The sequence below is a fragment of the Ursus americanus genome, chromosome 3 (assembly GCF_024610735.1).
Source record: "Ursus americanus isolate L20-20 chromosome 3, mUrsAme1.1.p, whole genome shotgun sequence".
Lineage (NCBI taxonomy): Eukaryota > Metazoa > Chordata > Mammalia > Carnivora > Ursidae > Ursus > Ursus americanus.
In genome coordinates this window covers 2783045-2797141 of record NC_142129.1, presented here as the reverse complement: position 1 = coordinate 2797141, position 14097 = coordinate 2783045, and the positions used below count along the sequence as shown (strand labels likewise).

The 14097-nt window shown below is 47.7% G+C and overlaps 1 protein-coding gene across 11 annotated transcripts in view; it reads left to right on the top strand.

Annotated features, from left to right (window-relative positions):
* Nucleotides 1–14097, top strand: part of RBM33 (RNA binding motif protein 33) — a 129566-nt gene that overhangs the window by 88301 nt on the left and 27168 nt on the right. For 6 of the 11 annotated variants that reach the window (XM_045792235.2, XM_045792238.2, XM_045792234.2 and 3 more), the window contains 3 exons: nucleotides 177–464; nucleotides 2176–2466; nucleotides 5273–5908. In XM_045792235.2, the coding sequence (XP_045648191.1) occupies nucleotides 177–464; nucleotides 2176–2466; nucleotides 5273–5908 (1215 nt within the window). The remainder of the gene's footprint in view (nucleotides 1–176; nucleotides 465–2175; nucleotides 2467–5272; nucleotides 5909–14097) is intronic. The other 5 variants (XM_087860654.1, XM_087860653.1, XM_087860652.1 and 2 more) reach the window with 2 other exon arrangements.

The following is a 14097-nucleotide window of genomic DNA, read 5'->3' as shown; positions in this document are numbered from 1 at the left end:
GGCAAATACAAAATGCACGAGCATAGCTTTTGGCTTTTTAAAAACTGCAAATTCTAAATGAATTTTAGCACCACTTCAAGTTTCTGGTGTTGGGGGTTTTAAGGGGATGGCCAAATTGGAACGTCACAAGTATCTACATTTACAAACCGTTGTTTCTCTTTCTTCTGGCACGGAAGGGGCCCCTGCACCCGCCACTGCCCCCTCCGCACCAGCCTCAGCCCCAGCCCCAGCAGCAGCCACCGCTCCAGCCGCAGCACCAGCCCCCGCTCCAGCCGCCCCCGCAGCACCAGCCGCCCCCGCAGCCTCCGCACCAGCCGCAGCACCAGCACCACCACCACCTCTCCGTCCCGCCTCCGCCGCTCATGCCCATGTCGCAGCCCCAGTTCAGGCCTCACGTGCAGACGGCCCAGCCTCCGCCCAGCAGCGGCCGGATGCAGTGCCCCCAGCGCCAGGGGCTGAGGCATGTGAGTGTCTTACTGGGGGGGGGCTTGGAGGGCACGGGACTAAGGGGCAGACCCTGGGAGCTGGAATATTTTCCATTTCTGATTTAATGACTGAAACGTGTATGGTACGTTTCTCTAAAGTTAGTGTATGTTTAAAAAACTGCTTAGGAAACAGATACTCTTGACTACAGAAATTAATGAAGCCCCGTTGGTGCCTAAAAGACTGCGTTGATATTCTGTACTTGCTCATCTTTCGTGTATCTAGGTATTTTCATAGTGATAGATGGTGTTATTCGTAGACGTGTAATTTCAGCAAATAGTTGTGGGTGGTGGGCACTCTGCCTTTGCCAGTAGCTTACTTTTTGCTGGCTAGATTGTCTCTTTCTCCTTGGGCTCTGAATAAATAAGTAGAAGAATTCAGGAAGAATTGTCTGGCTAGCCTCTGTTGCTAGGCACCATTCCAGTTCCTGGGAATGCACCAGTGAACATGAGAGACCAATTTCCTGCCTTCATGAAGCCTGTATTTAATGGTGGGGGGTTAACAATGCATTTAGTTGTGAGGGTACAGGCTCAGGTCCCCATTGACAGAAACTCGAAAATGTGCATTGCTCCACAAACAAAAGATAGTAGTCATTGCTATTGCCTTGTTCTCCATTAATAACTCCTTAAAGAGGCTCACGGTTAGAGCGTTGGGCCAAGGGGAGGTAGTTGGATTTTCATTTTAGTATTGTCCCTTTGACCCGCAGCTTTAAGCGTGCCACTTAGCTACTTTTTTTTTTTTTTTAAAGATTTTATTTATTTATTTGACAGAGATAGAGACAGCCAGTGAGAGAGGGAACACAAGCAGGGGGAGTGGGAGAGGAAGAAGCAGGCTCATAGCAGAGGAGCCTGATGTGGGGCTCGATCCCATAACGCCGGGATCACGCCCTGAGCCGAAGGCAGATGCCCAACCGCTGTGCCACCCAGGCGCCCCCACTTAGCTACTTTTAATTTCAATTTTTCTCATACCAGCCTCTTTCTTTCTTAAAGTAGCATTGAGACTAACATGATAGAAGAAATGAGGAAGGACTTTCGGAGAGGTGCATTGTTACTGAGGCTTCATTTTGTTACAGCAGTGGCAGATACAGCCCTGCCTTGTGTTCTTAAATACTGACCCGGTGTTCTCAGAGCTCAGGCCTCTCCCAGCCATCCCTCCTACCTGTAAGCTCCTCCAGCTTTTGGGTCTCTGTTAAGAGTCCGGGAGATGAGAGTGACTAAGAATTTCCTCTCGGGTAAAACTTTTGAGCATGTTTTTCTGGCAGGGTATAGCTTTCTTAGGACACTGACTTACTGCTTGATTCTTTTCTTGTTGCACCTTAAATTTAGGGAGCCCAGGAAAAGTGGTGCCAGTAATCCTTTGTTGGCCCTATGAGTTCTGTTAGAAATGTCGGTCCCCATACTCAGGTACCAACTGCGGTCCCCTGGTGTAATTTCCCTTTAAAAGGAGCCTATCTATAGGCAAGTAGGATAACCTTGACCAGTCCTGCCCTCAGCAGTAGCGTGTGCTGCCCCATAGAGCAGGAACATTCGTGCATGAAAAAAAAATGTTCGCCATGGGAAAGTTATCTGCACCCCAGAAGAAGTCACTTACTAATTAAAATGCTTTTTACAATATTTTCATCTAATAATATGTGCCTTTTTATGTTCTTTCTCCCAAGTATCCTGTTGTAATTCAAATTTCTTCTTATGATAGAATACAACGTCTCAGAATGTAACCAAACGGCCAATGCAGCCAATGCAGCCAACTGCTCCAAGAAACAGTAACCTGCGCGAGTTGCCCATAGCGCCGTCGCACGTTATGGAGATGAGTAGCAGCCGCTGCTCTTCCACGCCCGCAGCTCCAGGAAAACCTGTCGCCAGCACGTCCCCGGGGCCCACGAGGCCAGGGGGTGGGCCCAGGGGCGCACAGGGCAAGAACGAAGCCAAAGTCAAGCCAGTCAGCCCTGTGGTTCAGCCCAAAGAGGAGGCAAAAACAGAACCAGAGGTAAGACTGTTTTGATTAAAAAATACTTGATCTCAAACAGGAAGCCTTATAATCAACTTGTACCTCTTAGCGTACTCTCGTCCAGTGAGTTTTTCATAAAATCTTCACTTATTTCTAACCGGATCCTTCTTTGAACCTAACAGCATGTCCACATGAGACACACTTTCATCCTCACGGGTGTGTGGTGTCAGACAGTGTTTCTGTATTTTGCAGTTGTAACTGATGCTGTCGAACATGTTGTCTCCTGGGGAGGGGGGAGCAAGTGATCGGATCTGTTTGCCTGATGCTTCCGTGCGATGGGGGTTCCGTCCCAGGCTGCTCCCTAGACCTACAGATGCAGCAGTTGAGTAGTATCTGTGAGACGTAGGTTCTGACCAAGAACGGGAGTCTACTGTCCATAGGTTAGTAACACGCCCTGGGAGGGGTCCACCATTGCTAGCAGTGGCCTTTGTGTCTGGGATGTGGGAAAAGATGAGTATGGGGAAGTTACACCAGTATTTTTAAAAACTACGTGGAACGTATATAGTAAGTTAGTATCATTTATTAACATAACATAATGAAAATATGAGCGTGAAGAACTTCCTTAGGTAATACAGGTGTGAAAGAATAAGTCACGTTTTCTTAATCACTTATCTTTCCATTGAAATTTGGGGGTGGGGTCAGATTTTCCTAATACATTTTTTTTTTTAAGATAAGAGTTATTCGTTTTTTAGAGAGTGTGTGGAGGGGAGGGACAGAGGGAGAGGGAGACAGAATCCCAGGCAGACTCCTCGCTGAGTGTGGAGCCTCACACAGGGCTTGATCTCACGACCCTGGTATCACAACCTGAGCCAAAATCAGGAGTTGGATGTTTAACCGACTGCACCACCCAAGTGCCCAGGTTTTCCTAATAAATTCTTGCAGCAGTGAAATGTTGCCACATGAGGAAGTAAACACAAAGTAAAAATATAGAGTTAATATTTACTAAGATCATAAGAAGAAGGGGTGAGTTTCTTGGTTTTAAGATCAATATATGAAAAAATTAGGTAGATTTATAACGTGGGTTCGGGTAGTTTATAAAAAGAAGTTTTTGCTAAAAATTTTATCCTGCTTGTAGTCCCAATAGCTAGCAGCTCCTTGCACGTGTAACCTCATTTGGCTCAGAAAAATTAAGTCACGTGACCCTTTACTTCTCTAGTCACGCTGGCTGGCTGAACTGAGCAGAATGAGCTTTAGGCTCAGCACGGGCCTCTTCGGGCTGTTCTCTTCACAGCAGTTGATTGAGGCCGGCTTCTGGGGGACGTTTTCTGTGGCACCCAGCAGGTGCTTTGTTTCTGAAGTGAGACTTGCGGGGAGCCGTAGTGTAAGTTGACTGTTTTCATGTGTTCACTTGTCATTCTGTGGACACATGCCGTGGGACCAAGAGTGAGACCGTTTTACTTTTTAAGAAGTCTTGTATTTGTTTGGCTTGGGTAAACATGGTTTATTTTCTTAAATTCACCCAGTTGGTAATGATATCACAAAGGACAGATCTGTGTACAAGTATTTCTTCCTGTGTATTTGAACATAGTTTAATTCTTTCTTGATTGCTTGGGGGAAAATCCTTGGTGAATGTGAATTATTCCTGTGTTGAGACAGCAGGTGCTCTGGACTTGCATGCTTCCCTCAGAAGTCTGCCTCTCCCTGAAAGCCTGGCCAGCCCCAGCGCCTTTGAGCTATTGTCTACATCCTCCTGTTGGTCTTTCCTCCCTTTAACGCGTGTCTTGCTCTCGATTCCTACTTGAGCGCTCATCTGCCTTTCGGTTTGCTGTAGATGTGTTGTAGACTTTGAAAATAGATAACCAGGTTGGTTGGAATGGCTTCTGAAATGCCAGGCAAGTCCTGATGAGGCCCGACTCTGTCCCGTATGTCATTTGCCTGGCTTCTAGGAGCACCCACGGACTCCTCAGCTGCCTTCTGGTCTTAATTCCTAATTCTTAAGGTTTATTTGTTATTAGCTGAATTGTAGAGAGATTAAATCCTATTACGTTCTTTTGTAAAGGATCCTTGGATGACGGTAGCTGCGATTTTTTTTTTTTTAAAAGAAAATTATTATAATTCTTAACGAATGTTTAACTTTTAATAAACTCTCCTCATGGGATGCTTTTTATGAAAGTTACTAACTTTCTCAAAGATTTTTTGGGCAGACTTTCAGAGTGGTTTGGGGCTGGCATACTAAAGGCTCTCCTTCTACACCATTAATATTCGAATACCGCAATTGGCAGCATTTTGATTCTGTGGAGAGTGCATGAGTTCAAGGTCAGAGAGATTGACTTGTGCTGTTCATTATCACCAATTATTCTGTGACAAATGAGTTTGAGATCAGGCTGAAAATTCTGTACGAAAAATCAATAGTTCTAATCAGGCCCTTTCAGGTCATTTACACCCACCTTTTGTTGGTTCGTCAGAGAAGAGCCAGATAAAACCTCTGTGGCAGCTCGGTCTCCCCACTGTTGCCGTTTCCACTCGAAACATATTTTGATATCGTAAATGAATAGTTTAATTGGTTTCAAACTTGTAAATGAGTGGAAATTTACATTATTTCAATAGTTTTTAATATTCTGATAAGACTTTCCAAATGAGCTTTAGCTGTGTGTAATTTTGTTCCCCTCCCCAGAGGAGGGAGTTAGACTTAAAGTCTATACGCAGATGTCAGATGGCTTCTTGCCGATCCTGAACTGAGCGTTTTTGGAAGGTGCGTGTTCTCAGCCCGTTGCGCTCGACCAGGTCGGCCACCCTCGCCTCCTCCTCCTCCTCCGCAGTAAAGCAGGCATGTGTTCTCTTGCAGTTTCCTGACGAAGACGAAGAAACGAGGCTGTATCGCTTGAAGATCGAAGAACAGAAGCGGCTCCGGGAAGAGATCCTGAAGCAGAAGGAGCTGCGCCGGCAGCAGCAGGCGGGCGCGAGGAAGAAGGAGCTGCTCGAGAGGCTGGCCCAGCAGCAGCAGCTGCACCTGCCCCCCGCCGTGGCAGAGCAGGAGCGGCCGGCGGCCTCGCCGTCGCCCACCAATGGAAACCCACTGTTACCCTTCCCAGGTGCCCAGGTCAGACAAAATGTGAAAAACAGACTTCTCGTGAAAAACCAAGATGTCACTGTTTCAAATGTTCAACCCAAAACATCAAATTTTGTGCCATCTGGTGCTAACTTGCAGTATCAAGGACAACAGATGAAACCATTGAAACATTTGAGACAGGCCAGAACCGTACCTCAGAGTCCAGCTCAGCACAAAGTCCTGCAGGTAAAACCTGCGGACGGGGAGGGGCCGCCACCCCCCTCACAGACCGCTCGAGTGGCGTCCCTCCAGGGCCGGCCCCCGGACGCCAAGCCCGGCGCGAAAAGGACTGTCATGCACCGGGCAAACAGCGGTGGCGGAGATGGGCCGCACGTCAGCTCCAAGGTCAGGGTGATTAAGTTGTCAGGCGGGGTAAGTTGACGAGGTAACTGGTGCCTCTTGGAATCTGCTTCACTCAGAATGTCCTAATTCCCAGAGAAGGGTTTCGAAGAAAGGGAGGTCAGAATCGCCTGTTACCGTCCTGGGGCCCAGCCTCTCCGTGCTTGCAGTCGGTGACGATAGTTGTCATTTAGATTCTCTTGACCGAGACCCATGTTGTCTCAGTTGTCTGTCTTGAGTCTTCATGAAAGACCGTGTGACAGTCCCCCAGTTAGATGTTTCTCAGTTTTAGCTTATTTTTGTAGATAATTTGTGATAGAACCATCAAGTTTGTTTTAAAAATAAAATTTCCTTTACCACAAAACAAGTAATATGTTGTGTGTAGCGTTAGATTCAGGGAGCACCTGTGGGTGGGGGTGAGCGTGGCTGTGGCGTGGCTCCCTTCAAGCAGAATTGTTTCGGAGGCTGTTCCCTGTCTTCTCTTTTCAGGCTAATCTCCCCTGGTGGAAAACACAAAAGGATTAACGGAATTCTAAAGTGAAATCATGTATGATCTGACCATATGCTTTCAGAAGTGGAGCGCGCCTCCTTTCTTTCCTTTTGGACGGTGCCCCTTGTAGATGAGTTTTAGTGAGGCGCAGTCACTGCGGTTTGGCTGACCCTGTGGTCAGAGTAAACACAGTGGCCGCAGAGACTCCCCCTGCAGACGGTTCTCCATCAGGGAGTGCTCTGTAGCATCCGTACCTGCTTCCCCGGCCGTGTGCTCTTGCCTCTCCTGTGCGGATGGCGGCGAGTCCTGCCGCAGGTGCCCCGCGGTCTGGCTCTGTGTCGGGACGGGCCGTGCTGCCCCTCGTGCGCCGTCTGTGCTGCATGTTGCAGAAGGACGGGAGGAACTGCAGACGCGGGCTGTTAGAGCAGGCCCGCCAGACCAGGGTGGCCCTACAGCCGGAGCTCGCCGCGCCTCTGGGGACGGGTGCAGACGGGCGCAGAGGGGCGCGGCTGTGCCGGCCTAGGAACGGCTCCTCACTGGTGGTTTCACGAGTTGAGTTTTATTGTTTTTATTTCTAGGTCTGTAGACTAAAAGTGTGACTTTCTCACGTGCGATAAGAAAAATTTTGATAGAATGATATGAGTAGGAAATTCTATCTTTAATAAATCCAGTGCTGGTTTTTCAAATCTGTTTTTTCTCACCTCCATTCGTCGTGATTCAGAGTGTGGATAAGCAGATGGCCTCTATCACATCAGTGTGTTTTATCATTGTGCGTGTTTGTTTTCTTCAGGCCAGAACCCAGGCATTAAGCAGTTTCATGGTATCTCTGGTCTTCTGTTTTGACCTTGTTTTAGGGAGACTTCGTCAATGTCTCATTTTTTTTACTTGAGTTAAAAACTTAGGAGGAGGGGACATGGGGCCACGGGGCCATGATTGGGAGTAGCCCTTCTCCCGTGGCATTCCTGATTGGTGCTGTGTGTGGTGTGGCTGGTGTAAAGTGAGAGCCTCTCGTGGGCTAGGAGGTGCAGGGCACAGCTTTCAAACTAATAAGCACCTCTCCTTTAGAAGAATTTATCTACTTAAATTTTTGTTGTTTTTTTCTCCAGTCGGGGGGGGGGCGATGTATTTTTTATAAGGTTGTATTCCAGAATTATGCTGTGTAATTTTACAATACACAGAGAAACAACAGAGGAATGCTACGTGAAAATAGCACCAGCATGTTCTGTATCTTAGGATTTATTCCAACAAGTCCTACAGTAGCATCTTGGCAGCTTTCCACTTACCAGAGGATAAATGTCCCTTGTGTGTCTGTCTCTGAACTGGAAAAAATAGTATTTCCCTAGAGGCTTTGGATTTTTTTGTGTGGGTAGGGACTGTTTTTAAGAGAGCTTATTCATAATTGTGCAGGTGATATAAAGAAGAAATTCTTTTGTTAGGTGCTAAGTGAGCTCACATTTCTCCTGACTCTTGTTTCTGCCCTTGCTGGCCCTCCCTCTTTCCTCTGTGGGCCGTGGCCTGGGGCTCAGCCAGCACCCCTGTAAGGCTTTGACGGGCTTAGCACATCACACCCATGCAGAATATTATTTATGCATTTCAGGTTTATAATTACTAATGGAATAAAAGCATCTCATTGTCTGTTCATGTTCTTGTCTTTTGTTGTGAGCCCTGGACTTCTATACATCCTATTAGTACAAAGACACAGTATGTTGTATTTATGAGGTTTCCTAGAGAGATTTCCTCTGGAGAGAGTCAGTTTTGTTCCCTTTACTTTTTTCTAATCTAAACTGGCATCAAATATATGCAATTAGATTATTCTTTCCATTCAGTCGCCTCCTCTAGTTCTACTGTTTGGTCTCCAGAGAGGGCACAGGACCATGGCAGTGCTAGAAAGTGGCCTGGTGAAGATCACAGCTCAGATAGGTGTCCGTCGAATGGTTAAAGTCTTGGAACTCTTATTCTGGAAATACCTTAAAATTTAATTTGGATTCTCTAGGTGTACTTTTACCTGTGAGGCGATTGTGAATCAATACAGAGCTCTCTTTTGTTATTTTCTGTATTTCATTATTTATAGTCAAATAATTTATCTTTGGGTTTTATTAAATTGGGTTTTTTAAAATGTGAAAGAGCCCGAGTCTTAAGACAGTAGTTGTATTTTTAGTCTTCTCTTTTATTATTTTATTTTTAAAGTGATTGTAGTTCACCCTAATCATCCTAAGGGAATTTCTCGTCCTTTTATATCGTTTTTCTTTGTTATGGCTAATGCATCACGGGCGTAGGAAGTGTTTTCAAAAAGAATTTAATACAAATTCCTTGTTGGCATTGGTTCTCACAGTCATGGCGAGCAGCGGCGTGGGAAAGCTCGAAGAGTGGTTCTTCACCTTCACAGGGGGCTCTCTGTTAGTGTCTTCTTGGTCATTGGTTGTTGTGAAATTCCCTTTCACGAAAGGTAGCAGTTGAAGCTGTCCCTCGGCAGGACCGAGCGCTTCTGTCTGTCCGTCCGTCCGTGGTGGCGCGGTGTGGTGGAAACTGTGGCTCTGTGTGAGGAGGACCCGCATTTTGGATGGGCGTGTGTTATCCATCGTTTCTCTGAACCCCAGGCTCCAGGCTGTGGACAGGGCTATCAAGTAGTTGTGGGAAAGAGTAAATGAGCCTTCTGGCACGTGGAAGGCACTCCATGAACGTCTGCTTTCTTTTTGGGGTGCTCCTAAGGCCCCTTCCAGGAATGCAGTCTGTGATTTCATTTCTTACAACGTAGTGGTGGCCATAAAGCAGTGCTTAGCATCTACTCCGAGCATCTTTACGAGGTGGAGACTTGGATTCCCGTCTCACAGGGGAGTAGATTCAGTCTCAGAGACACTGCGTGAGTAGCCTGGGGCCACCCGGCTACTTGTTGGTAGAGCTGAGGTTCTTAGTATTCATAATGGTTGTTCTTGCTGCTGCATTGTTCCAAAGTGTTCCTTAGTTCTTGATCAGGGATAATATTCAACTGTTTCCAGTGAGTACGTAGCAGAATTGATTCAGAAAAGTTGTAGCTGGGGCTTCTCGAATGAGGGCGATGATTAGGTTTCACTTTCTTTGCCAACCCCAAGTGGTAGTGAGTGACTGGAAAGTGTTGAGAAGGATTCTCAAAGTAGGAGAGAAGTGTCACGTTGGGTGCAGAGCCGCAGCTGTGTGGTTACAAGACTGGAGAGTGGCCGGGTTTCCGTCGTTGCTGTTCTGGAACTGTAGCGTGTAGGTAAGCTCAGGGCCCCTGGCCCCTGATCTGGTGCAGTGAGGGGCAGGGTATCCTGGCTCTGTGCAGCTGTACCTTGCCGTGTGCTCCAAATGAACCTTTGAACATTTCTGTATAAGTCAAATTAGGTCACATTTTATATATAAAACACTGGGGTGAAAATCAGGGGAATTTGCTATTTAAAGAGACCTGTGTTGTATGGCTCATCAATATATATGTGGATTTTAGTTTTCCCACTCCTATTTTGTGGTCTGGCTTTGCTAGGTGAGATTACAAAAGGAGTAAGTGTGTGTAGAGTGGTGGTTTATGAAATGTGTTGAATTTTCTTGAGTAGTTCCAGAATTTCATATGCTTCCCTGAGGGTTACTTATATATAAGTAATTTACCTAAAGAGCTGTATTTGATGGAATGGTTCTTTTTTATTACTCTTAAAATATGGAAAAATTCATTTGCTCATTTCTCGGAAAGCTACTTAAGTATTTAATTTTCAGAAACCCAAAGAGCAATCTTTTTAAATGGTGATTTTGTTCATAACCAATACATAATCCAGGAAAACTATTCAAGTAATATCAGAGCAAATACAAAAATGTAGTGTTTACTCAGTGTAAACTTATAGTCATGCAGCCATCCTTTGTGATCATGCACCAGAAATAGAATTAGAACAGGCATGTGCCACAGGCACTTCCTCGGAAGGACTTTAATCAGGACTGCAGCTCCGTGTCCAGGTCAGGGCACGTTGGGTCGTGGTTTCAGGTAACCTTGGTTCGTGGCCCCAGTGGGCCCCGGTCTCCTTGGGAAAATGCGGCATGCTCCCCCAGGCTGGCTGGGCGGGGGGTGGGGGGGCAGGGGGGGTTCCCAGGTGGTCGCGGGTGCAAGGAGCCGCTCAGGAGGGTGACCGACCACCCTTTCCTTGAAGCCCGAGGGAGGAGCAGTGGCTTCTTCAGAGCAGGACTTCCTAATGCTCTTTAAGAAGATGAAAGCAAACTCTGAATTCAGTGGCTTTATTCTAATTGAGGTAATAAAAATTTTAAGAATTTGGCAGCAAATTAAGTAAACAGTCCTTTGTCCTGCTGGCCACACAGAGAAATGGGAGAAGCTCAGAATGCCTCAGCAGGAAGGCCAGCTGTCCAGTTGTGATACTCTTGTGTTTTATTTTTAAAAGGCTGTCAAATGCTGCTTGCAAAAGGTCCCAGTTTATTTGTGTGTTTGAGCTTGCTTTCAGGGGTTGGATTGTATTCGTAGGTTCCTTCCCACCCTCCCTTGCTCAGAAGTTATTCTCAGATATTCTTTAGGAGCTGGTAGAAGAGGTAACACGTACATACCTGAATTTTCTGTGTTTGGTGGAGGACATTTTATTTTGATGTAATTACAATTTAAGAGAAGTTGCAAAAATAGCGTAAGGAACTCCTGCGCCCCCTTTATCGGCTTCAGCAGGTGGTGTTCTGCCACATTGCATTGCCGTTTCTCTTTGCCCCCCTCGCACTCACATGCTCCGCCACTGTTGGGGAGGACATTGGAGCCGTGCCACGTCTCTCCTCAGCAGGGAGCTGTCCCCTCGCGCAGCCCGCAGGTACACGCATCAGAACTTCAGACGCAGCATCGGCACAGCGTTCCTCTGTGACCCCAGCGCGGCTCCCCCAGCCCGGCGCAGGGGCACGTGCGGTCCTCATAGTCCCCACGACTCTGGGACAGCATCTCTGGCCTTTGTGTGTTCTGCCCTTGACTTTTTTAAAAAGGAGAGGCTGGTGGTCTTGTCAAATGTCCTTTAATTTGGATTTGTCTTACTTCTCCTCGTGCTGTTTCAGGTTGTGCGCTTTGGGCAGGAGCCCCACAGAAGGACATCGTGTCCTTGGTGGGTCCTGTCGGGAGGCTCCTGGTGGGCTTGTCCAGCGTTGGCAACTCGGATCACTTGAGCGAGGTGGTGTTTGCCAAGTCTCCCCCTAGGGTTACGGTCCCACTCTTTGTAATTGATAAGTAATTTATGAGAAGATACTTCTGGACTATGGAAATGTCTCATTTCTAGTCAGATTTTCACTGTTTTTAGCAAGCCTTGACATTTTTATAATGTCAGCACACTCTGTGCGCTTACTGCGATAGCTTCCTCTTTTCTCTCACTTACTTATTGGTTCATTTATTTACAGCAGTATGGGCTTATGGATTCTTACTTTATCCAGTGAACTGTTACTATTGTTGGTTTTGAGGTTCGAATTGTCCCAGATGGGCCAGTGAGAGCCCCTTCAGGGTGGCTCTGTGTTCGTTGAACACATCCTGAAATCTGGTGCAAGAAGGGGAAGCTCAGCTCTGCGGTCAGTCCCGCCTTGGCGTAGTGGAGAGGGGGGCGCCGGGTGTGCTCTCCGAGCGCCATTGCTCTGGGCCCTGTCTGCACACACCCAGCCCTCCACTGTGAGTTCCAGAGGCAGAAAAATGAATCAAAAAGAGATACTGTGTGAATGAACATGAGGGTCTTGATGGACAGGGAGGCTAGCAGTGGCCGAGGTGCACAGTACTAAGAGGGAGTGTGTCTCCGTGGCAGGGGCCTGGTGGTCTTGGGAGGTGCAGGGGTCCGAAGTTGTAGCTCTGCATTTTGTTTTGTTTGCTGTGCATGTGCGCAGGGCTTATTGGCAGCTGTAGCTAGGACACAGCTCAGTCCCTCTCGGGGTGGGGTCCATCTCAGAAGGGTCCTCCCCTGGTGCCGGCGTTCCTGAGCAGGGCAGCTGGGATAGAGCGTGTCAGGCAAACATGATGGGGGCTGAGGAGCCCTGCGTGCGGTGGCAGCTCCTGCCGCTGCATGAGGAGACTAGGAGCTGCTCCACAGCCTGGGTGCTGTGCGGGTTGAGGGGCTTGTGAGGAGCAAGATAGGGAGACCTGATGAAGTGACTTTGAGTGAAGAGGAGGAGCTACCTGGCTGAAGCAAGGAGGGCAGGGGGAAAGGAAAGAGCCTTCTGGGCAGGTGAGGGAGAGATTGGATGAAGGTCCTGTGGCAGGGACGTCATGGCCAGTTTTCTAGGTATAGGAAGGCCGGTTGGACCAGAGTGCGGAGAGCAAGTAAGTGGAGAGGGGGCTTTACAGACTGTTCTAGGCCTCGGATCTTGATCACTAGAGCAGTGAGAGCCTTTGGGAAGTTTCAGCAGAGGGATTATGGACCTCGTTTTTGAACCTTTTTTTTTTTTTTTTTTTAGTATATGTCTAAACTAGTCCTTACTTGCTGGTTTTTTTCTGAGGCTCTACCTTCATGTTAATACACAGAAAGTCATAGGCACAACTCCTGAGCGTTGGATTTAGAGCCAGAGTGTTCATCCTGGAGCCGTCTGTCTTCGTGTGGGGACTCCTGCTTTGAGGAGGAGTTGCAGCTCCTACGCGTAGAGGGTGGGATTGGACTGGTCACCTTCGCTGCCTCCTGCTCTCCGGATGTGGCCTGTTTCCTGCCTCTAGCCTGCTGGCTACCTGCCCTGCGCGCCACCTGCCGTGCACAGCCACGGGTTCACGGAGCTGTCTCCTGGTTACTGCTCCTACTGAGGCTGGGCTTGCGCTTCTGCTCACTTTTTGTGTCCAGGGTGGAAGACAGTTTCAGGAATGTTATAAATATTTAAAAAAACATTTGTTGAAAAGATTGAGAAAGTATCTTAACCCTTTAAAAATCTGGACATTGTGTATGGTTTCTTTAATGAAATACCGAAGAAGAAATTTGAACAGTGTTTTTTCCATGAATACTTCCGGTTGTAAAAGTAATAGCTGTTTCTTGTAGACATGGGGATGGCACCAGTTAGCAAAATGGGGGGAAAATAGCATTAATTCTTGTTATTAATTCTTCTGGTTGTCTTTTCACGCTAACATTTATGGTTCCCTCGCAAACTCCTTTTTATTTGATGTACAAAGTGGGATTATATCATGCGTACAGTTGGCACTTTTTGGGTTGTGTTGAGTGGTGGGTATGTGGGAGGACTTTTCGTGTGGAGATGTGGGCCAAAGCAGAGCGCATCCCACGCTGTGGAGGTCACTCTGTGACCTGCGCTGAGCTGCCTCACTAGCGCAGAGGGCACGGCCCTCTTGACTCACTTGATTTCTGGCAGAAGCTAACGTGGTGTCAGGCAGTCCCTGGGAGCTGAGACCATGCTCGAGGATCGGGAAGAAGTGAGTTGGGTGGAAGTGAGTTGGAAGTGAGGTACGAAAGGACAGAGCTGCTGTGGACTTGGAATAGAAGGGTTCTGGGAAGACCAGACGGTCAGGGAAACTGAGTGTAAGAGAAGCTGCTTGAACCCAGATGGGGGAGCCAGGAGGGCCGGGGGCGAGGGTGAGTCCACGCTGTTGCCTTGCAGGCTTCATCCCTCTCCCGTAGGGGGGAGGCTGATGGGGTGGAGGTGGGCTCATTGGTTGCGGGGTCCTTTCCCTGTGACAGGTGCTGATAAGCCATCAAACGGCCTGAAGGCAACTAGCGGAAGAGACTTGGGGCATGAATCCTGATTAGTCCCATGTTTGAGGATATGCATATTCCAGAAACTT